This window comes from Lactuca sativa, chromosome 6 (genome assembly GCF_002870075.4).
Source record: "Lactuca sativa cultivar Salinas chromosome 6, Lsat_Salinas_v11, whole genome shotgun sequence".
Lineage (NCBI taxonomy): Eukaryota > Viridiplantae > Streptophyta > Magnoliopsida > Asterales > Asteraceae > Lactuca > Lactuca sativa.
In genome coordinates this window covers 155,688,937-155,712,415 of record NC_056628.2, presented here as the reverse complement: position 1 = coordinate 155,712,415, position 23,479 = coordinate 155,688,937, and the positions used below count along the sequence as shown (strand labels likewise).

Here is a 23,479-nt window from a genome sequence, read left to right as displayed (position 1 = left end):
TTAGCCCAAGTTTAGTTGAGTCTGCTAGAAATAAGTATGGGTGAGCAAAATCGAACCCGAAAACCGAAAAACCGACAAAAACCGACGAAACCGAAACCGAAGCATAAACCGACGGTTTGGGTTTGTATTATTTAGAAACCGAAAAATTCGGTTCGGTTTGGGTTTTAGGAATGTGTGAAACCGATAGAAACCGAACCGAACCGAACTTTATAAAAATATGAATTATGCGATTTATATATGTATATATATGTTTTCCTTGACTTGTAAGCACAAACAGATGGCTGGTGTGTTGGCTAAGGAGGCGGACGTATAATGCAAAAGACCTGGGTTTAAAATACAAACTATCATATCCCACAAGTAAAATTTCGAACGGGTTTTGGGTTTAAAACCGAAACCGATTTTGAATAGACCGAAAAACCGGAAAACCGACCCATCGGTTTGGGTTTAGGGTTGGGTTTTAAATATTTGAAAACCGACATCATCGGTTTGGGTTCGGTTTTTGGTAAAAACCGACCCAAACCGACCCATGCTCAGCCCTAGAAATAAGGCCCATGCCAAGAGTTGAAGACTTAGTAACCCGGATTACTTAGTCTCACCCTTCTTCTTTGTGTTGAACGCAGAATTAGGGAACGTTGCAATTCCGTTTGTTTTTTCAGTATTTCCAGTTGTTTTCTGTTGTTTATTTTCAGCTTGTAATGCCTATAAAAGGCCTCATTATTCTTGAATAAGATTATCAGAAATTGTGAGTTTACTTTTGTTATCACTTGTTCCAACAAGTGGTATCAGAGCGTTATTCCTTTCACGAGAGTTTCTGAGAGAGAACAAGAAATCGCTGCTATGGGGGAGGAAACAGGACAGTTCCATGGCCCTAGCGTACCCAAGTTCGACGGAGACTACGACCATTGGAGTATGGTAATGGAGAATCTTCTCCGATCGAAAGAATATTGGCGAGTGGTGGATGAAGGGTACCAAGTGATCAAACCTGGACAGCAGGTAACAACGACACAACAAAAAAATTATGAAAAAAACAAGCTTAAAGACTTAAAGGCTTGTAATTATCTATTTCAATCGATAGACAAATCGATCTTGAAGACAATTCAGCAGAAAGAAACGGCAAAACAGATATGGGATGCCATGAAGCTCAAATTCCGAGGAAACGCCAGAGTAAAGCGAGCTCAATTACAACGACTTCGGAGGGATTTCGAGATGTTAGAGATGAAAGCGGGAGAAACAGTCACCAATTACCTTGGACGTGTCATAGTGATTGCAAACAATATGCGGAATGCAGGGGAAGACATGAGCGACGTGAAGATTGTAGAGAAGGTGCTAAGAACCATGACAGAAAACTTCAATTTTGTGGTATGTACCATTGAAGAATCAAAGGACATCGATAACATGACAGTAGATGAACTCCAAAGCTCATTACTGATCCACGGACAGAAGATTAGAAGAAAGGTGAATGATGAACAGGTTCTAAAAGTTGAAAGTGATCATAACTCTGGTCGAGGTAGAGGAAATCCAACCAGAGGAAGAGGACGTCGACGAGGTAGATCACAGCGCGATAACAGGGCCCCATTCGATAAGTCCCAAATTGAATGTTATAAGTGTCACCAGTTTGGACATTTCCAATACGAATGTCCAAACGACATTCGACAAGTGAATTACGTAGAATTCGAAGACAATGAAGAACTGTTGTTGATGGCGGCTGACGATATCCAAGCATATGAAAAGGAAACTGAAAGGCTGATGATGACAGTGAAAGAAGATAAAAACAATAAAAAGGCTTTTTGGTTCCTTGACTCAGCCTGCTCGAATCATATGACGAGTATCAAGGAGTGGTTCATTCATCTTGATGAGACGTATCAACACAAGGTCAGACTCGGTAATGATCACAAATTGGAAGTCAAAGGAAAGGGAGACATTCGTATCACCGTGGGCGATATAACACAGGTGATCACAAATGTCTACTTTGTACCGTCTTTAACATCAAATCTCTTGAGTGTTGGACAGCTCCAGGAAAAGTCGTTAACTTTTGTTATTCAAGGAAACATGTGTAGAGTTTTCCATCCTACAAAGGGCTTGATTATCTCATCAAATATGACAAAGAATAGGATGTTTCCTGTCTATGTCACATCTCAGTCTCACCAAGCGGAGTGTATGCAAGTGAGTGTTGAGTCTAACACTCAACTATGGCACAAGAGGTTTGGACACGTCAACCACAAAGCGATTAGAACCATGTTGTACAAACAAATGGTGATCGGACTCCCATCAATTGCAGAGAAGCAAGGTGTATGTGAAATAAGTGCCATAGGAAAACAACACAGAAACACAATACCCACTACAAGAAAAATAGCCTTTTACGACGTGCAAACCACGACACTCATTGATTTATGTTACGCAATGGAGAGTGACGTTAAAAAAGCGTCATCTCTTCAAAAAATTTAAGGATTTAGGTCACGCATTATTGCGTGCCCTTAAATTAGCGTCATACGAGAAAAAATTAAAAACACGGAGGGCACTGTATCTTAAATGAGCGTCCTCTATGAGTGTCACTTTATAATTTTAATGAAAAGCGCGTTTAGTAGATAGGGGGAAAATGAAATCCCTAAAATTTTGAACACCCGCCTTCTTTTTTATCCTCCACTTTTGTTTCCTTCTTGCCCTAATTACGATCCTTTCTTCCCCCTCCATAGATTCGACTGCTGCCTTGCCTAGTTATCGACACTCCTTCCTTCGTTCGTCACTTGCCTTCTTCGCCTGACAATATCTCAAGAAGTACAACTCCGAAAGCGTACAAGCTGCTATCGGTTTCGCCATAGAGTTTCGCCGTTCCAAAATCGCATATTTTCGCGTTGAGTGACTATGATTGGGTTACAATTATGCTTGAAAGTGTGAAGAACTTACATGCTCCATCTACTTATATCCTAGAGCCGACGATTTAGGACCTTACCGCTTCTCATCCCACACAGCGCCGACGATTTAGGGCCTTACAAGCCCTAGCTCGGATTGAACTAAGAATTTAGCGAGAGAAATCAAGATTTTTGGTCATCATCATCACGTTTGCATTAGCATCCATAGGCTACAGATCTCAAATTCCTCTTCAGATCCTCGTAATTAACCTTTCCCAAGATCTCGATTTGATCAAACATACATATAATTGCAGTCACCGGTCTACAACCTGGTTATATAGTTCATTTTTGCACTAAACATCTCAGGATCTAATCGAGATCTCTCGCAGTTTCGTTCCCCTTCAAGAAATCTCTTCCCCTCTCCCTCTCTCGTAAACCCACCAATTTCTCGCTGAAAGCGCGCGGCCTTTGAATCAGGCATCTATTTTGAAATTTTTGTTCGAGGAAGAAAGGGCTCGCCTTCTTACCCAGGTCTATTTTCCATCATCTTTTATTTCAACGATTGCTCTGTTTCATCTTTCTTGGTGAGATCATGTCGATTATGCATATGGGTGGGTTATTACACTTTAACGCTCCTTTGAAATCAGTTAGGGTTACATACGAAAAGAAAGAAAACCCTAATCTGAAAGAGCTTTTAGGGTTCTTACAGACCTTCTTCAAGTACCTTCAACATGGTTACGTAGCTGTAGATTACTCACTCTTTTCTTCTCTTATCTTTCCTCTTTGCTTTTACAGGTAATACGACATGATATTCTGGTACAACTCTTGCTTCTTGGCAGGATGTTACAGGGGACCACCAAACTTCCATGGAAATTTTCACACCATCCAGCTGCTGCCGGTATGTTTTTCACAGTCATGCTACTTGGACTTAAATTCTGCACATGCCAGTATGAAGGGAGCCTACAAAATGTTAGATTGGGAATTCAGCTGCTGGAAGATGGGATTTATCGGTATTACATTCAACTCGTCTTTCTTCATAATATAACATTTTTTATTTTAATTTAAATTCTGAAGTGGAAAACTGAAACCAACTGCAGGGCTGCATTAGGCTGGTTTGCTTACGAACCTGAATGGTTTGAACATGATCATGGAAATTTTGCACACATCGAGGCTCAATCTGTTAATTCATTTGTTCACTATCTCCAAAACGATCCAAAAGCACTGGGTGGGAAATATGGGGGATCTTTTCTTGACATGGTAAGACACCGATATTGCTATTTATCATGTTGTGTTTTATGATTTTTTATTAACAATGAACAATCTCAGAAGGATCACTGTCACCCTGTTTGGGGACCAATGGAGAACTATGCAGCTTGTAGAGATAAGAGGAAGCAGCTACTTTTAATGTTATGCCAGCATGAAGCTGACAGGCTTGAAGTTTGGGCGCAACCTGTTAACTACAAGTAATTTCATCAACTGCAATTTTGCAACATGTGATCTCTTTCATCTTTTATTAGTTATCAAGTCCATTACATGTTCATAATAAAATACTATATTCTCATGATTTGTATTTCAGGGCCCAAAAAGTGTGTGTCTGTTTTCAAAAGGGCCCACATATTGTTTTACATTTATATTTACTATTTTATCCTCTTCTTTTGGCAGACCTCATGACCGAGTCCCTTTGAAAGATGCTATTTAACAGACAAACTTTTTACAAATATGTCACGTTATTTTTGCATTTTTTGTCTCACTCCCACCCACAAAGGTGGATAGACTGATAGAGACTCACACTTGATCTTTATATGTGTAGAAAAGACATAAATACCCTCCTATTGAGTCTTGAGTGTTTCATATTTGTTCTAATCTTATTTCTTCTACCCTCTAAAAACACACAGATGAATGGGTGTCAAACACATGTTGATGACACTGAAAATCTAAAGTAAGTTATCAGTTACTACTTACTAGTTTTTGTTCTTTAAGCCTAAATGTTTTTTTTGCATAATTTAATTATTTTGCATATTTATAGGACACATCGAAGCATATTGGTTGGAAATATACATGTGCTTTTTAACCCAAGTCGTGGGGATATTAAGCTCGGTCAGGTACTTAACAAAATTATTATTATTATTATAAAAATGATTAAAAAAGTGTATTGTTTAACATAATCATACAGTTTGAGCAAATTTTGACACATTTGACTTTTTTTTTTGACCAATAAGGTACGATTATTTCTTGCAAAGGCTCATAGACTTTTGGAGACATGGGGCAATATACCAATTATATTTGGTGGAGATTTTAATAGTATGCCTTAGGTATTAAATTAAATATGATTATATTGTTTTTTTAATAGTATGTATAAAGTAGAGTTAAACCTATACATTGTATTTAAATATATATTATAAAGAATTTAACCAATATATATTTTATTTCACTTAAACATTTGTGTGTCCTCATCTATTCATATTTTTTTTCAGAGTGCAATGTATCAGTTCATAGCTTCATCAAAGGTTTTTTTTTTTTTTTTTTTTTTTTTTTTTAGATGAAGAGTTTTATTTACTATGAATCTATGATGAATATCAATGTTTAATATTTTATGTTTATTGATTTATTTAATTTTTCTTCTCAGTTAAACATCCAACACCATGAACGCAAAAAAATATGTGGGCAGAATTGTCCATTACATTACCCAACATTTCAGTGTCATAGTAATTATTATTCTTCTAGGTCTGTTAATCCAATTATTTTTTCACCTCTTATCTGTGCAAAAGACGTAAATGCCCTCCCCTCCCCCTCATCGAAAATTGCCTTAGAAAGCTTCTTCACTGTCCAGCTATTTTTGATAATGAGAACAAGGACATTTACGTCTTTTGCACATATATAAGAAATTGCATTTTGTAGTATTTGTCCCATTTACATGAGTCCTTTTTTAAAAGGTGGAATAAAGAAGAAATAAGGTTAGCAACAGGAACAAAACACTCAACTTACCTTAAACACAAACTAAAACTCACAAGTGCATATCATGGAGTTCCTGTAAGTTTATTATTTTCTCTAATTTCCTTTTTATCTTTTTAAATTTTGTTTGTGCTTCAGTGTAATTATGTAATTTACAGTTTCTATATGAGTTGGTTATGATTTTTTTTCAGGCGACACGTTTGACAAGAGATGAATATGGAGAACCCTTAGCAACATCTTTTCACTCCAGATTTATGGGGACAGTTGATTACATATGGTAAATCTAATTACATATAGTTTATCCTAAAAGTTGAGTGCATATTTTTACCTTACTTATTTGATGTCAAGTATGTCTAAAAATGCAAAAAAAGGTTTGTCAATGACACTATCATTGACTTTTATGTCAAGTATGTTTACCTTACTTATTTGATGGAATGAATTACTTTCATAACAATCCATTTTACAAATATAAAAACTTAAATGTACATCAGACTAGAAGTCATTACATATGAAATTTTATTCTAACTTTCTAACTGATGATAGATACTTGAAGAACAAAATCAGGCCTGAAGAGAGACAGAGGTTTCATTTTTTCAATAGTTTTTTTCTTCCGGAAGCCAGCTGACCCAGAAAAAGAACCTCTAGATGCCCTTGAAAGGAAAACAGCTTTTCAACGCGTAAGAAAGTGGACACGAAAAGTTAATCTTTTTGAGAAAGACTTTGTCTTTATTCCTGTAATTTACAAGTAAGTTGGAAAACAGTTTGCTTTCTATACATTTCATTTGAACAGTTGACAATTATTTCTGTTGTTTGACAGCTATCATTGGAGTCTTATTGTGATGTGTCATCTTGGGGAAGTTGCGAAATACAAGGGTATATCTGTCATTTCTCTTTGACATCTTCAAGTATTTTATGAGGCATGGTTATCCCTTTTTTCTAATATTATAATCTGGTTTATAGATGAAGAAGATGTAACTGAGTTGATTAAAGTGCCATGTGTTCTGCATATGGATCCTATCAGAGGTAGTCATACTGGTTTGAAAGGTCTTATGCAAAGGTAACATTTTTTTTATTATATAAACATTTTATTTTATTTTTAAATTATAAACCTTTAAATATGCCATTCTAGCTATCTGAAAGAAGAGTGGAAAGGGAGGCAGCAGGAGGCATCTAAAGATATATCATCAAGATTCGATAATCTACGCTTTATTTCACTTGAGGTATTATCTGGATAAATAATGTTTCAAAATTATTTGAGAAATGGAAAGGAAAAATATACGAGGGCAAAATTGTGAATTTGTATTAAATTCTAAAATCTAAATTTTGTGTTGCTTTTGCAGTTACAACAGCAGCCGAATTCACTCGACTATGGTTTATTCTTGCTCCATTATGTAGAACTTTTCTTGGAGCAAGCCCCGATTAATTTTAATCCATTTAAAATCACAAAAAGTGTCCACTTTGTAAGGACATGGACCATTTATGTAAAAATTAATAATATAAGTGAGCTGTTGTTTGTGAATATGTGACTCAGCTAAATACGGATTGGTTTCCACCTGCTGATGCATCCTTGAAAAGGGTGGTTATTCAGAGACTGGTGTATGATCTCCTACAACAACCTTATGATGAAGCTGAAGCCTTTTACAAAGTATTTTCCCAAGTAAGTGCAAAAAGATTTCTTTTGGCAAAGTTTCATATCAATTTTGATCCTTGTGTTAACTTTAACAACCCTTTTGTTAAATTAATAAATATGACTGTTTTGCCCTTATCCGATTCTTGGATTTTATATTTCATTGGATGCTTGCAGCTTTGACCAGCCTTTTGAAGAAGTTATATATCCAAAAGAGGATGTTGATGCTGTTTCCATTAGTAAGAGAGACGTTGATTTGCTGCTACCAGACACATTTGTCAATGACACCATCATTGACTTTTATGTCAAGTATGTTTATCTTACTTATTTGATGGAATAAATTACTTTCATAACAATCCATATTACAAATATAAAAACTTAAATGTACATCAGACTAGAAGTCTTTACATATGAAATTGTATTCTAAATTTCTAACTGATGACAGATACTTGAAGAACAAAATCAGCAAAATGAAGCCACTTGATTTAAATCTTACAGCATTATCAGCAAAATGCAATAAAGACTTGGAGTTGAATTTGGCTAAGTCATTATTGAGTGAGATGGGCCAATGTACAACTGCTTATCCATATAATCAACTGTTTGGAGCATTAGTCTTAAAGAATTATGAAAGGAAAGATGCAACTTTACTTAGTTGGAATTTGATGTACATAGTAGATTAGATGCAAATTTATATATTGTAAGAAATAGAATTGTATGACATTAGATTTTTGCAATGGATTCTATTTTTTGTATATGGTATTTTATTTGCTATTATGAAACATTAAATACAAATTTAATTTGAAAATAAGTAAATATATAAATAATATATTTTTTTAAACATTTAAAATTATGATACGCAAAAATGTGTGTCATATTCATTTATGACATGGCCTTTCTTGACAGGGGTTTTCTTGATACGCATTGCGTGTCATTAACACGCGCGTCGTAAGGTTACGACACACGAATGCGTGTCGTCTTCCTTTATAACAGGGCCTTCCTTGATACGCATTGCGTGTCGTAACCGCGCGTCGTAAATGCGCGTCGTCTATAGACGACGCACAAAAGCGCGTCGTCTCTCTTTATGACAGGGCCTTCCTTGACGCGCATTTGCGCGTCGTCTGAGCGTTTTACGACGCGCAATGAGCGTCGTAAAAGGCCTTTTTTCTAGTAGTGACCCAAGAAGAGTTACTGGCGTGCAACAGAGAAACTGGAATTGATACACACAGATCTGTGCGGTCCCATCACTCCAGCTTTTGCCAGTGGAAAGAGGTACATACTCGTATTCATAGATGACTACACTAGAAAAACTTGGGTTTATTTTCTGTCACAGAAAGATGAAAGCTTTGAAATATTTAAAAGCTTTAAAAAATATGTTGAATTGGAAACTGGCATAAAGATTAAATGTTTGAGAAGTGACAGGGGAGGGGAGTTCACCTCAAATCCTTTTAATAAGTATTGTGAAACTCAAGGAATTAAAAGACAGCTTACAACTGCCTACACCCCACAGCAAAATGGGGTTGCAGAGCAACGAAACCGAACCTTAGAAAACATGGTTCGATGTTTACTAACTGAGAAATATATGCCTAAGTTTTTCTGGCCAGAAGCCACTAGATGGGCATGTCATGTGATAAACAGGTGCGTGAGCAGGAGTCTAGATGAGAAGGTACCTGAAGAACTCTGGACAGGATCAAAGCCAAGTGTTGAACACTTCAAGATATTTGGTTGTATAGGACATGTCCATGTGCCTGCTCAACTACGAAAGAAGTTGGATGCAAGAAGCCACAAGTGTGTATTTTTGGGTGTCAGTCAAGAATCAAAAGCTTACAGATTGTATGACCCAACAAACAAAAAAATTGTGATCAGCAGAGATGCCATATTTGATGAAGATGCATCGTGGAATTGGTCTAAAGAAAATCAAGTACAACAAGAACTAATTATAGAAGATGATGAAGTTCAAGAAAGTCAACAGGAAGATGAAGGTCTTCAGACTCCGTCACAATCACTTCCAACACCAAACTCTGGAGGAACAAACCCACAAATTCAAAGCATGTCTCAACCTAAAGAAACAAGTATAGTCTCAAACAGTCCTGTCTCACATGATTCCGAAAATTCACGTGTTCACAATACACCGATTCCTCAAATTAGGTCACCTGTTCGTAATAGAAGGCCACCTGCATGGACAAATGATTACTACATGAGTTGTAATACGTCGTTTATTTATTTAATAAATAAATAAAGTAATAAATACATAATAGCCCTAAAAGCGGAATAGTGTAGCAAGAAGTTAGTTACGGGGGTTTAAAAGTCATAATTGAAAGTTTAATGGGCTAAAAATACCATTTTTCGGATTAATTTATAAAGGATTTTGAAGTCAGGGGTTGAAAGGTAAGTATTGGATTAAGGTGAAAAGATTTTATGGAGTAAGGGGCTAAAAGTAAATTCTAAACTTAAAATGTAAAGAATTTCAGAAGTGGGGTTTAAAGTGTAAATTATGGAGTGATATTGAAAGGAAATTGGATGGGAGGCACCTATCCTGCCAATATAGCAATATGTTTGTGTGTGTCGGATATATATGCATGCGCTATGAAACCCTAACCCTATTTTGACTATTCCAGCCGTCACCCTCTTCTTCTTCACTTTCAGCCGCCACCCTGCCTTGTGGCTCCGATCATATGACTCCAGCAAGCATGCCGTTTCCCCAACCGACGCCATCTTTCCTCCGCCACCTTCTCTTCCACTTCTGGCGTCAATCTGCTGTCGTTGAAGTCGTGAGCCGCCATGTCGTTCTCAATCAGCGAAGACGACGAGGACCACCAGCATCCGCCTCTCCGTTCGACTGTTACCATCCTCCGTAGCTCTCTTAAACGCCACTTCTAGGCCACTATTTGCTCCCCCATCGCTGCTATCAGATGACGTGTTTAACCAAGGAAAACCACCGAGAACGGTCAAAGGCAGCTGTACCAGCCGGAGGTCGGAGATGTTGTCACTGCCTTCCTGTTATGCACGACGTCTCTTCGCCGGCGTTGAGTCTCAGCCTCGTTGGCGTCCAGATTCCGAGCAAAGTCGTGTAGGGGTGTGTTGATGCTTGATTGAGAACCAAAAAGGAATCACCGCCACCACCGTGAGGTGGTGGCTGCTGTCCCAAAATTGTTGTTGTCGCCACCGTGAGCCACTAGGTGGGTGGTTGGGGTACATCTCACAATCAGAAGCATGTATGTGTGTGTTGTGTAGGGTTGTGTTTGATCGGAAAATCGAGGAAGGCCAACACCACCACCGGCCACCATTAGGTGGTTGTGTGTGTGTTTACTTTGCTTAGTGTAGTGTGTGTGCGTTTATTTTTTTAGTATTTTTCTTTGTAAATTGTAAAATGGAATAATGAAAAGAAATTCCACCACCTTAGGGTGGTGGCTGCCGCCTCCTGCCACAACCGACTGCCGTGTCGGGTGGCGGTGTGCTTTGCCTCATGGTGTTGATTCGTTTGGGGTGCTTGAAACCCTAATAGGCCCAAAGAAGCTCAAATGGGCCTAATGAAGCTTAATGGACTTTAATGGACCCAATAAAACCCTAATGGGCTTAATAATATTTTAGTGGGCTTAATAGGCCCAATAAAGCCCTAATTGATCTAAAAGGCCAACAAATTAATAAATGGGCTAGTATTTAGGTTGGAAACCCTAATTAGGGTTTGGAAAACCCTAAAGGCATCAAAACCCTAATTTTGGGGAATTAATCGAGACACACGGGACTTATTAATAACTTGGAATATTAAATAATAATCATTGGCGGAAATTAATCTAAGCAATATTGGACTTAATGGATTAAGTCCTTAATGGGTTAAGTAGGAAACTTAACCCTAATCATCATTTTATGTGAAACCTAATTTCACTTGGGTTTATTGTTGGGCCTTTCTATTGGTCCTTGATGATTGGGTTATTAAATAGGTTATGCATGATCAAACAAATGGTCTAGAGTAATTTAATGGGCCTAGGGTAAGGCCCATGTAAGGGGCTTGGGCCTAATTTGGAAAATTGGGCCATAGATGGGCCATAGTTTGGGCCTTAATGATTATATGATATTGGGCCTTAGAATGAGACCATGTATAGGCCTAGGCCCAATTTGGAAAATTGGGCCATGCGTTGGGCTTTGATTCCTAATTGAATTTGGGCCTACGGATTGGGCCTTGGGCTTGAATAAGCCAATCTAGGGGTAATGTAGTAATTACCCAAAGAATGTACATATGGTTATGTATTGGGACCCAATTATTAATTGGGTGTTATTTTGGTGTTGACAGTTTGGGAATCTGTCAGCCTGCAGCTGGGGTCGAGTCTGCGGGACTTCAGCAAGTGTAGGATTGTGTCTTCGGGACTTCAACAGTGTGAGGTGAGTTACCTTCCAGTAGCGGTGGGTCTACGACCACAATGCTGACCCACCAATAGGATTTGTATGTTAGATGATTGTCTTTGTGATATCATACAGGTTTGCTACTACCTGATATGTTATATGCTGGCATGATATGTTATATGTGATAGTAGTAGAGTTCGGTTGTTAGGACCGAAGGGTAGGCCAGACACCCCAGATATGTCTGACAGTATATGATGATATGTTTATATGTTGGCATGATATGTTATATGTGATAGTGGTAGTAGGAGGGGAATAGTCCCCAAGTTTGGTTGTTAGGACCGAAGGGTAGTTCGGACACCCCAAATATGTCTGATAGTATGTTTATGTTATGTGATAGTAGCAGTAGGGGTGGAATAGTCCCCGAGGGTCGGTTGTTAGGACCGACGGGTAGGTCAGCACCCCATAATGGCTTGACATGGGTAGGTCAGCGCCCCAGAATGGCTTGACACGGGTAGGACGGCAATCCTGAATGGTCGCATGGGTAGGTCGGCACCCCAGAATGGCCGTACGGGTAGGTCGGCACCCCAAAACGGCCGTACCGGGTAGGTTGGGTACCCCAGAATTGCCCGACAGTATATATGTATGTGCTTGTATGGTATGTGGTATGATGGGGGAACTCACTAAGCTTCATGCTTACGGTTTTCAGTTTTGGTTTCAGGTACTTCGTGTTGAAGGGAAATGAGTCGGCTTGATCGTAGCGCATCACACTATGGTTTTCCGCACATGAGATCTTTGGGATTACACTCTGATATTGTTTTATGATAACATGTTTGATTATTTCTACTTTGGTTTTGACATGACATGATATTACAGATGTTTTATTACACCGTTGGTTTTATAATGACGTATTTAAAAATGAAAATTTTGGTCTGTATTTTTGGGATGTTACATGAGTGAAGACATGTTTAATGAAGATGAAGCTGGATTCGCTATGTATAGTGCCATGGATGATCCAACAACGTATGAAGAGGCCTCTAAAGAAGATAAGTGGGTGCAAGCCATGAATGTCGAGATAACAGCCATAGAAAGAAATCACACATGAGAATTGGTAGACCCCCTACTGGAACCAAACCCATAGGAGTAAAGTGGGTATACAAGACAAAAATAAATGAACTGGGCAAGCTTGACAAGTATATGGCGAGATTAGTAGTAAAGGGATATGCACAACGTGAAGGAATAGACTACAACGAAGTGTTTGCTCTAGTGGCTCGTTGGGACACAATCAGAACTCTCATAGCAGTGGCAGCACAAAGGAAGTGGACTGTTTACCAATTAGATGTTAAAAGCGCCTTCTTAAATGTTGAGCTCAAGTAGGTCGTACACGTCACTCAACCAAAGGGGTTTGTAAAGAAAGGAGAAGAAACCAAGGTGTACAGGCTGAAACGTGCATTGCATGGGTTGAAGCAAGCTCCCCGAGCCTGGTTCAATCGAATTGAAGGTTACTTCATACGAGAAGGGTTCAAGAAAAGTAGCTATGATCATACTCTATTTATATAGAAAATGCAGGAGAAAATCATCATTGTTATCTTGTACGTTGACGATTTGATCTATTGGTAATGATTTTGCATTATGTGAATCGTTTAAAAGGTCCATGCAAAATGAATTTGAAATGACAGATCTGGGGCAAATGAAGTTTTTCCTTGGAGTAAAGGTAAATCAAAACTCAGAAGGAATTACACTATGTCAATCACAATATGCACAAGAAGTATTAAAGCGTTTTAAAATGTGGGAAGCAAATGGTGTGAAGAATCCAATTGTTCCACGCACTAAACTTATGAAGCTCACAGCAGGGAAGGATGTGGATAGCACTAAGTACATGAGCCTCATAGGAAGTCTTATGTATCTGACAGTGACACGCCCAGATCTAATGTATGTGGTTAGTTTGTTAGCAAGGTTTATGGCACAACCCAAGGAAGAACACATGGCTGTGGCAAAACGAGTCTTAAGGTATATAAAAGGAACTATAAGCTATGGCCTACACTATCAGAAGGATTAAAAACAGAAGTTAAAGGTGTTCATTGATAGCAACTACGCACGTGATCTATAGGACCGGAAAAGTACTTCTGGATATGTGTGGTTGTTCGGTGGAGGCGCAATATGCTGGAGCTTTCGGAAATAAGAAGTGGTCACATTGTCATCTACAGAAGCGGAATACGTTGCAGCTACAAATTGTGCTTGTCATTGTGTATGGATGAAAGGACTCTTGGAGGAACTTGAAGAAAAGGCTGGAACAGTGAAGATAATGTGTGACAATTGTTTAGCCATAAAGTTGTCAAAAAATCCGGTAATGCATCGAAGAACAAAACATATAGATGTTCGTTTTCACTATATTAGAGAACTGGTGAATAGTGAAGTAATTCGACTGAAGTTTTGTGGAACAAAGGAGCAACTAGCAGACATGATGACTAAGCCTCTATCATTGGCTGCCTTTGAGTTTATAAGAGAAGAAATCGGAGTGAGGAATGTTAAACAAGAAGCTTAAAAGCTTGTTGGTTTAAGGGAAGGAATTTATTGGGTCAATCCTTGTGTTTGGGTTAGCCCAAGTTTAGTTGAGTCTGCTAGAAATAAGGCCCATGCCAAGAGTCGAAGACTTAGTAACCAGGATTACTTAGTCTCACCCTTCTTCTTTGTGTTGAACGCAAAATTAGGGAACATCGCAATTCCGTTTGTTTTTTTTAGTATTTCCAGTTGTTTTCTGTTGTTTATTTTCAGCTTGTAATGCCTATAAAAGGCCTCATTATTCTTGAATAAGATTATCAAAAATCGTGAGTTTATTTTTGTTATCACTTGTTCCAACAACTTCATCACTTTGAAATGCCACATATGATTGGATCTTTCACCATCTGCAAGGCTTGCAACTTGACTTATATTGCTTTTTTAATCAAAATGCATTAATTAAATATTAAAACCAATTTAAAGATATACGTATGATCAATACTGTAATTTATTGGATCACCTGTTTTATAATTTTGACAGTTTTAAATAATAAAACCAATTTGAAAATATTGTATGATCAATATGTAATATTTTGATTTTCATGTTTTATAATGTTAGCAACTTTTATTTGAATTATAGATAGTTATTCTCATGTTAATTTATTATTCATTATTATTAATTTTTAATATTATGATATCTTAAAAAAAATATAAAGTGGTGGGTGATTTGACAGTGTGGACCATTTTAAAAGATAAATAATATTGTAATGATATAGATGTAGTTGTAAAAGATGATGTGACATGTTTGAAAGACTAATTGGTATTGTACGGATGCGGATGACCTTAGAGCAACAACCACATCCGTGGTAGGCTTGCAATTGGGTTGTAAATACCACTTGTACATTGTTTGCATTACACATCATTGGATATTATTATTTTATTAGAAAGGTAATATACCAATTGGTTTTTAATATTTAGATATAATTATTTGATTAACTTATCAATATATCAATTTGAAAGCCTTGCAGAATTTGAAAGATGAAGTCCAAATGGCATTTAATTTTTCCTGAGTGGCATTGTAAGGGATTTTTGAAAGACCCGGTATGGACGGTCTTAGGACCCGTTTGATAGTCGCTGATTGAGAAAGTACTGACTCAGAGAGATCTGTGTGGGTAATAAATTATGTTTGAGTAAGAAAGCAGGTTGTTTGATTGTACATCTAACTGAATGTTCTGAACGGTGAAAAGTGACCATTTTACCCTGCATGGATGAAGTTGTCGAATAATTATAAAAAACATACACATGGTCATACGATATAAAATCCAAACAAATTATTGCAAAACAACACAACTCAAAAATTAAAACCCCAGCAGAGCAACTAATAATCTACCATCAAATTATTATTAATATTGTTACAAACTTTTACAATTGCTGACAATCCACAAGAAATTCATATTCTTCTAGGCTACTACTCCAAGATCCTCAAATCAAGAGCAATATACAAGACTTATAACTTCGTGGTGTACAAATCATCTTATCAGATCGTTATACTTTAATTTGGGCAATCATTGTCACAAAATATCATCATAAGCAATAAATTCCCTACCTCTTGATGGAACATCCATACCTTTTCTTCTTCCACTAGTGCCCTCAATCTTATTGTTGATGGTTGTGTTACCATCTTTCTTTTCATCTTTGGTATTCACAATCACAGACCCTAGCTTGTTCCCTCTTTAATGTTTTCTAAGTGCTAACTTTGGTTTCAATAGCTTTGATGACGATGAAGAACCTTCTTTCTTCTGTGAGATTATAAACCTGATTTTGAAAAATCTGATCAATATCAAAATCTGATCTTCTGTGAGATTATAAACCTAGTTGATGAAGGATCATGTCCTAGTGTGAATAAAGGATAATACCAGGAAGCGTTCCGTGGAATTCATAATCTCCAAAAATAACATTCAAGAGAAGATATGTATGTATGTGTTCAGGTATTAAACAACCAACAACATCAAAATCACTTGAAAAATCAGAACTTTTATCCCTCTCAACAGCAAAATAACATTCAAGAGCAAAAGATAGTAAAAAACAAACAACAAAAATCAGAACTTTCCTATTCAAATTTTGAAAAATCAAGAGCACAAATCGGAACAACAAAATAATCAAAACTTTTATCCCTCTCAACAGTTAAAATCGGAACTTTTATGAAATTGATTTCATGAATTAAGAGCACAAAGGAGCCGCTGAAAGAGGATGAAGAAAGGAGAATGCGTACTTGATGAGAATAGGAGAATGCGTACCTGATGAGAAGAGGAGAACCTGCGATTGAAGGTGTTGGAAGAATCGATTTCAAGAATCGATTGAAGGTGCTCGAAGAATCGATATCAAGAATCGGTTTTAAAAACAAATTCATGAAGGAGGCGTGAAAGAGGAACGTAAGGAATGGCACAACTTGGAAACACTTCTCCCTTTCTCAGTCAGTCAATTGTTTTCTTCTTACCGAGCCAGACCTTCTTTCCGAGTCAGATGACCAAAATTGACTTACCAAACAACTTTAGCTGACCGAGTCAGCCAAAAACATCTGACCTGACTCGGTCAGACACATATCAAACAGGGCCTTAATATCGCAAGTATAGAAAGGTTTGCAATGTAAGGTCCCCTCTTTTTTTTATTATATAATTCCATATCATTTATTACATATATAGACATAAAAATATACTTTAAAATATATAAAACAATTTTTTATTTTTGTGGACCATTTTAAAAAGAATATTAATATTGAATAGTCGTGTGATTTAGTTGCAAAACTGATATGTCATGTTTGAAAGATAAGTGATATTGCTGTTGAATGGCCTAACATGTTAGAAGGTAAAGCTAAGGTGTGGATGGCCTAAGATGTTAGAAGGTAAAGCTGAGATGATAGTAGCAGTAGCGAACCTTAGTGGTGCCCGGGGGGTCCCGGGCCACTGCTCTGATTCCGGTACGTAGTGTAATTTTTTTTTTAATGTTTTTTATATTAGGTGCACCAGCTTAAAATACGAGTGCCCCTACTAATGTGGATTTTTTCGGAAATTTTTTTTAGTATCATCCCTACTAAAATGTTCTACGTCTGCCACGCAAAATCTTGTCCATATAGATAATGTTACATTGTGTATACTTCCACTTCTTTCGTGTACTTTTACACAAAGTTACCATCATCCAAGAAACAAATATCCTTTTATGGATCTTAGGGATATTATATCAAAGATCTTAGGAAAACCGTTTTAATAAGGGAAAATGACTTATATGGGTAAGTATGTTTCAAAATCGTTCAAAAAATATCATTCAAGTTTGGTGTGTCCAAAAAACACCATCCAAGTAAAGCATTTGTATAAAAAACACCAACGAAGTACATTCGTTGTTCAAATTTGATCTTTGGTAACCGGCAATTACCGGTAAAAAATAAGTAAAGAAAAAAAAACAATAGGAAAATGACTCAAAAGGTAACTATGTTTCAAAATCGTTCAAAAAACACCATCCAAGTTTGGTATGTTCAAAAAACACCATCAAAGTAAACTTTTTGTACAAAAAACACCAACAAACTATATGTTTTGTTCAAATATTACCGACCGGTAACTGGTTCTTACAGGTTAAATGATAACTTGGCTTAACTATTATGACATGACATTATAATGATTGACAAAACAATAAATGATATATTCCTCCTTTAAAAATCGATTTAGGGTTTCTTCATGAACGAATGACTTCTTCTTCTCCTATGATTGCTCTTCTTCTTCTAAAGTGATGATCTCGAACTCAAGTCCAAAACCATAATTCTTAACTTAAAGCAAAAAGGGCTCCTTTACCCCTGCCTCAATGGACCTCCCTCCCCCTAAGGCCCAAATCCATAAAAAGCCCAAAAAGGCATCCAAGCCCAACTAAAAGGCATCTAAGGCCTAATATGGCCCAAGAACCCCCAACATGGCCTTAAGCCCAAAAAATGACCTGCTATAATCAGGTGGGCCCGAGGCCTAACTTAAACAAGTTTGTGCATAGTCCCATCATATGTTGAAGCCTCTGTGATCCGGATGTCGAGCCAGTACGCCCGGCGTACTCCTAGCGTACGCCCAACGTACTCGGCTAGGGTCAAGAACTGCCAATCTTCCGAAGGCCATAACTTCTTCATTCTAAGTGTGATTTTGTCATTCTTTATATCTACGGGAGCTAATTTAGGCATCAGACAGCCATACCGAGGGTTATGGCCTTCAGATTGCAATTCTTAGTGTTACCTTAATGCTAAATTAGATTTCGTCATTCCAAGGTCCAACCGAGGGTAGGTACCGAGTCTTCGGTTTGTGTTTGAGCCCAAGGGCATATCAGTAAGTATCAGTTCGAGCCTTTATGAAGTTTAGGTTTATATTAGAAAAGTTTTATGGCAAGGGAGAGTTGATAGTATTTTAGAGCTTCTCGTTTCCTTCACGTCGATATAAAGAACGAAATTGGACTTAGAATGAATAAGTTATGGCCTTCGGAAGATTGGCGGTTTTTTAGCCTAGCTGAGTACAATGGGCGTACGTAAGAGTACGTTGGGCGTACTTGCATAAAATCCAGATCGCAGAGGCTTCAACATACGTTGGGCGTATGAATGGACTTGTTTAAGTTAGGCATCGGGCCCACCTGATTGTACCAGGTCATTTTTTTTGGCTTAAGGCCATGTTGGGGGTTCTTGGGCCATCTTAGGCCTTAGATGCCTTTTAGTTGGGCTTGGATGCCTTTTTGGGCTTTTTATGGATTTGGGCCTTAGGGGGAGGGAGGCCCATTAAGGCAGGGGTAAAGGAGCCCTTTTTGCCTTAAGTTAAGAGTTAGGGTTTTGGACTTGAGTTCGAGATCATCACTTTAGAAGAAGAAAAGCAATCATATGAGAAGAAGAAGTCATTCGTTCATAAAGAAACCCTAAATCGATTTTTAAAGGAGGAATATATCATTTTTTGTCAATCATTATTATGCCATGACATAATAGTTAAGCATGTTATCATTTAACCTATAAGAACCAATTACCAGTGGATAATATTTAAACAAAACATATAGTTTGTTGGTGTTTTTTGTACAAAAAGTTTACTTGGATTATGTTTTTCGAATATACCAAACTTGGATGGTGTTTTTTGAACGGTTTTGAAACATAGTTACCTCTTTGAGTCATTTCCTATTGCTTTTTTTTCTTTACTTATTTTTTAACGATAATTGTAGGTTACCAAAGGTCAAATTTGAACAACGAAGTACTTCGTTGGTGTTTTTTGTACAAATGTTTTACTTGGATGGTGTTTCTTGAACACACCAAACTTGAATGATACTTTTTGAACGATTTTGAAACATAATTACCCATATAAGTCATTTTCCCTTTTAATAAACACATATTCATTATTTAAATAAACCATGTCTTAATATATTAGTTATTGTTTATTAAAATATATACAGAAATCATTCTAACATTTACATATTCATTTCGATATATAAGACTTTGCATGAGTCATATGATGTTTATGGAACATACAACGAAACAGTTCGTGCCATTTGGGTTTTGTATAGGGTCCATAATAAAACTGAGGAACCCACTGCAAAAATGGTTTCATATCTTTTAGATTGTTTTGCAATTAAATTTAGCAATGGTAATGCAAAACTGTATTTTTTTTTTACTGTGAAATCGGCCTAAATAGGGTATAAAAGAGGTATTAGTTTCATTGTGTTTCTTACAAATGAATTTGGGTGTATAGAAAATGTCGTCAATATTATAAGAAAGAATGTCAAATATGGTTAAAGGAGTAGAAAACACCTTACATAATATGAAATGTAATTTTCATTGCAAAGACGATGAATGCAGTGGTCATGAGGACTTTTAGCAAAGACGTAAAAAAGTGCAAAAGTGTAATTTACCTCTGTATTCTACAAAAATAAATTGAATAACAATTTTAAAATCGGAAGTTACCTATGAAGCTTTGATTCTTAAGAGTTAAGAGCTGCATTTTATTCTCAGCTTTGCAATACACCACCATTGGTGTTCAACTCTTTATTACTTTCTGCACACAATCAACTGGAACTGGAGTTACTACAGCAATTGATAGCCGTTGGATCCCAAGCCGAATCAAATATATAATCCAGACGTCTTCCTAACCAAGGTTGAGATTTACGAGCCAACAAATCCGAATTTTGCTTCACATTTTCCGAATCACCAGTCTCGATTTCTCGATTCCAATCATGTGCAGATGAATTCGCGTTTTTGCAACTCGTTGTAGAGCTCATCAACATCGATTCAGAAGAACTCGCACTAAACGAGATGCTTAGTGTGAGATCAGGAGGAGTCGAGCAAGAAAACTGACCAATTTGACATCCAAAACTTGGAGATTCACCATATTTGCTTGATCCGAATCTCGATAAGCTTAGAAACGACGAATCTGGTGAAGATCCGAGATTCAAATCGTTGGTTCCGTGGATCTTCCGCTTTTTACGAGGTTCAAAACAAGTTACCGGTGGTTTAAACCCGCATCCTTTTGCGAACCTGGCAAACCCTAGACATTCTTCACCATCAACGCTGGGAATGGAATCATCCATTCCTAGAGCTAAGTTTGTTATACAAGCAATGGAATCATTTTCTAGTCCACTTTTTTCACCATCGGAAATGGAATCAGTGTGTGTAGTTTCATGAACAGTAATTGGTAGAATGTGTGGAATGTTTAAATCCAACTTCTTCTTCAATGAGCAATTCCAATGGTTTTTTATAGCATTGCCAGTCCTAAAAATACACAACGATTATTTATCATCTTTTTGTTTTACAAAATTCAAGCATATATATATATATATATATATATATATATATATATATATATATATATATATATATATATATATATATATATATATATATATATATATATATATATATATATATATATATATATATATATATATATATATATATATATATATATATATATATATATATATATATATATATATATATATATATACCTTCCAGGTAGAAATCTAGCTATTTCTGCCCATTTGTTCCCAAATATCTGGTGATAATATGTTAAGCTTGATTCCTCTTCTTTACTCCATGCTTCTTTTTTTTATAGCAGGATCTAAATGATTATGCCACCTGGATCCAATGTACATTGCTATTTTTATGACTTTTAACACTGTAAAAAATAAAAGGGTTGAACATTACTTTTACCTCTCTCTGCATTGTTTCCCAATTCGACCTGGTAAATCCTTTGCAATAACTGACCATTTCATACAACCATGAGCCTCAACCATTTTTATAATATGGTCATCTTCCTGTAAAAAATATGAATTCATAAAACAAATAAAATGGCGTAACTCATAATAACTATATTATGAAACAAATAGTCAAAGTTCACCTCTTTTGTCCATGGTCCTTTCACAATTTCAGGATTTAGAACCTTTTGCCATCGATGTAAGCACTGTACATCTGTCCTTCCTGGTATTCGTTCAGCTTCACAACACACACACCCAAAAAAAAAAAAAAACAAATCAAAGTTGAACAAAAAAAAAAAGTTGAATTCCAATAAAATTATGTATGATAGAAAGCTCACCAATTTTCTTCCAGTTCCTAGCGTTGTATTTCATGACTACATCGGTTAACAAATTATCCTAATACAAAAAATGTATAGAAATAAAATGTTATGCTTCTGCTTTAGGGGATGTTAGATAAAACTGAACCATTTAGTACTGAATGATTCGTTCAGAGGCTGTATCAAACATGAATGCAGACAGAGTGTTTATCAAACAGCCTCTTACAGTAATGTAAGATAATCTTTTATTGAACTACTACATAAACTAAAGTGTGTTTGAAGTGTATATAGGATTTAGGACACGTGGCTACTAAGTAAGTATCAATGAACCTCATCATCTGTCCAGCCTGCTTTTGATGAACGTTTAGTTTGATTGGTGCTACTGCAGCTCGATACAAATGGATACAAACAACTGAATAAAGTGAGGTAAAAGTCAATTGAGTACATAAGTATGGTTTAGTAAACTGTAAGAGTAATACAAGAAGCTTTTACCCATGGCTATTAAGAGATTTTGGTGTGTTAGCATCACAACTACTATCAGAAATTGATGAGCTCGATGTGAATCCGACCTCTTTTGGAGATTCAAATGTAGGATTTGCCTTCTTCACTCCAATCATCAATTCTATCATCCCAATTGAGGTATGCTGAACACACAACACGATCACATTCAAAACATGGTAAAAGATCTCAGAAGACTATAATCAAACAAACTAATCACAAATCCCAAAATAGACATGCAATACTCCAAGCAGGAGGAACAATAATCAAAACCAATGCCATCGCTAGTTAGAAATCGGTTCATGTAAATGCGACCAGAAATCGTACATTTTTCTCAACAATCAAACGTGAAAAATAGTAAATTGGCAAACAATTTGACTCAATCGGTTGATTTTCTCCACTACTACATATATTAGAACTATTCAATCGATCCGCATTGCAGGTAGATAATCGATTGCAAAACAAATAAATTCACGACAAGGAAATCCTGCTAAGGGTTGATTTGGTTTTGAATCAATGATAAGTTGACAGATACCTGCGTTAAGCTTTGTAACCGTCAAATTAAAAACAAAAATTGGAAAAGAAAAAATAATAGAAAGTTGTGTTTGTGTATACAGAAAGACCTGCATAGTAATCAGCATTGAAAAAATTTGAAATGTAACCGACCTTTGTTAGGGTTTTACCCACTGGCTACCCAGAATGTTTTAAGAGGTGTTAACACATGGTACTTTAAGCCTGTACACCTAATAGAAAAAACAATTTTTTTTACACTATGTGCCGGAAATTGAGTAGTGGCCCAAGACCCTCCGGGCTCCACTAAAGTCCGCACCCTGGTTTTACCGGAGATTTAGGAGGGGAGAAAGAGTGACGAAAAACATATGAATACGGAGCCCAGATTCAGATGATTATGAAAAAGCGGGTAAATGAGTGAGCGAAACCAAGAATGTAGAGAGTGAAAGAAGGAAGCATTAAAAGCGTAGAATCATGCGATATAATCTACTCACATGTATTACGGAGGAATTCCAAAGTCGTACTTTCAATGCGATGATAAGAGATGAACCTTAGGAGAAGTCATTAACGATGAAATGCCATATAGGTGATGATCCTTAGGAGAGGTTTTTTGAAATGAATATAAAAGAAAACAAGGATACGTAA

The 23,479-nt window shown here is 36.7% G+C and overlaps 1 protein-coding gene and 1 non-coding gene across 2 annotated transcripts; one reads left to right on the top strand and one right to left on the bottom strand.

The window, feature by feature from the left end:
- The first annotated feature begins 4,542 nt into the window (after nucleotides 1-4,542).
- On the top strand, nucleotides 4,543-6,108 carry LOC128125854 (carbon catabolite repressor protein 4 homolog 5-like). Its single transcript, XM_052765066.1, has 7 exons — nucleotides 4,543-4,788; nucleotides 4,876-4,951; nucleotides 5,069-5,150; nucleotides 5,389-5,395; nucleotides 5,442-5,573; nucleotides 5,783-5,879; nucleotides 5,993-6,108. Exons 1-7 carry the CDS (start codon nucleotides 4,652-4,654, stop codon nucleotides 6,080-6,082), a joined length of 621 nt encoding a protein of 206 aa, XP_052621026.1. The 5' UTR covers nucleotides 4,543-4,651; the 3' UTR covers nucleotides 6,083-6,108.
- A 14,034-nt stretch (nucleotides 6,109-20,142) lies between these two features.
- LOC111901226 (transcription factor MYB3R-3) lies at nucleotides 20,143-22,606 on the bottom strand. The gene is made up of 8 exons (XR_008224926.1): nucleotides 22,565-22,606; nucleotides 22,319-22,470; nucleotides 22,157-22,238; nucleotides 21,848-21,905; nucleotides 21,653-21,747; nucleotides 21,466-21,569; nucleotides 21,261-21,390; nucleotides 20,143-21,024 (listed from the first exon to the last, which is right to left on the bottom strand). It is a non-coding gene; the product is annotated as a transcription factor MYB3R-3 (transcript).
- Between the last annotated feature and the right edge of the window lie 873 nt (nucleotides 22,607-23,479).

Coding starts and splice junctions, on each gene's coding strand:
- LOC128125854 (XM_052765066.1), top strand. CDS start 4,652: ATGTGTAGAAAAGACATAAATACCCTCCTATTGAGTCTTGAGTGTTTC. Junction 4,952..5,068: donor GGGATATTAAGCTCGGTCAG/GTACTTAACAAA, acceptor TTGACCAATAAG/GTACGATTATTTCTTGCAAA. Junction 5,880..5,992: donor GTGCATATCATGGAGTTCCT/GTAAGTTTATTA, acceptor ATTTTTTTTCAG/GCGACACGTTTGACAAGAGA.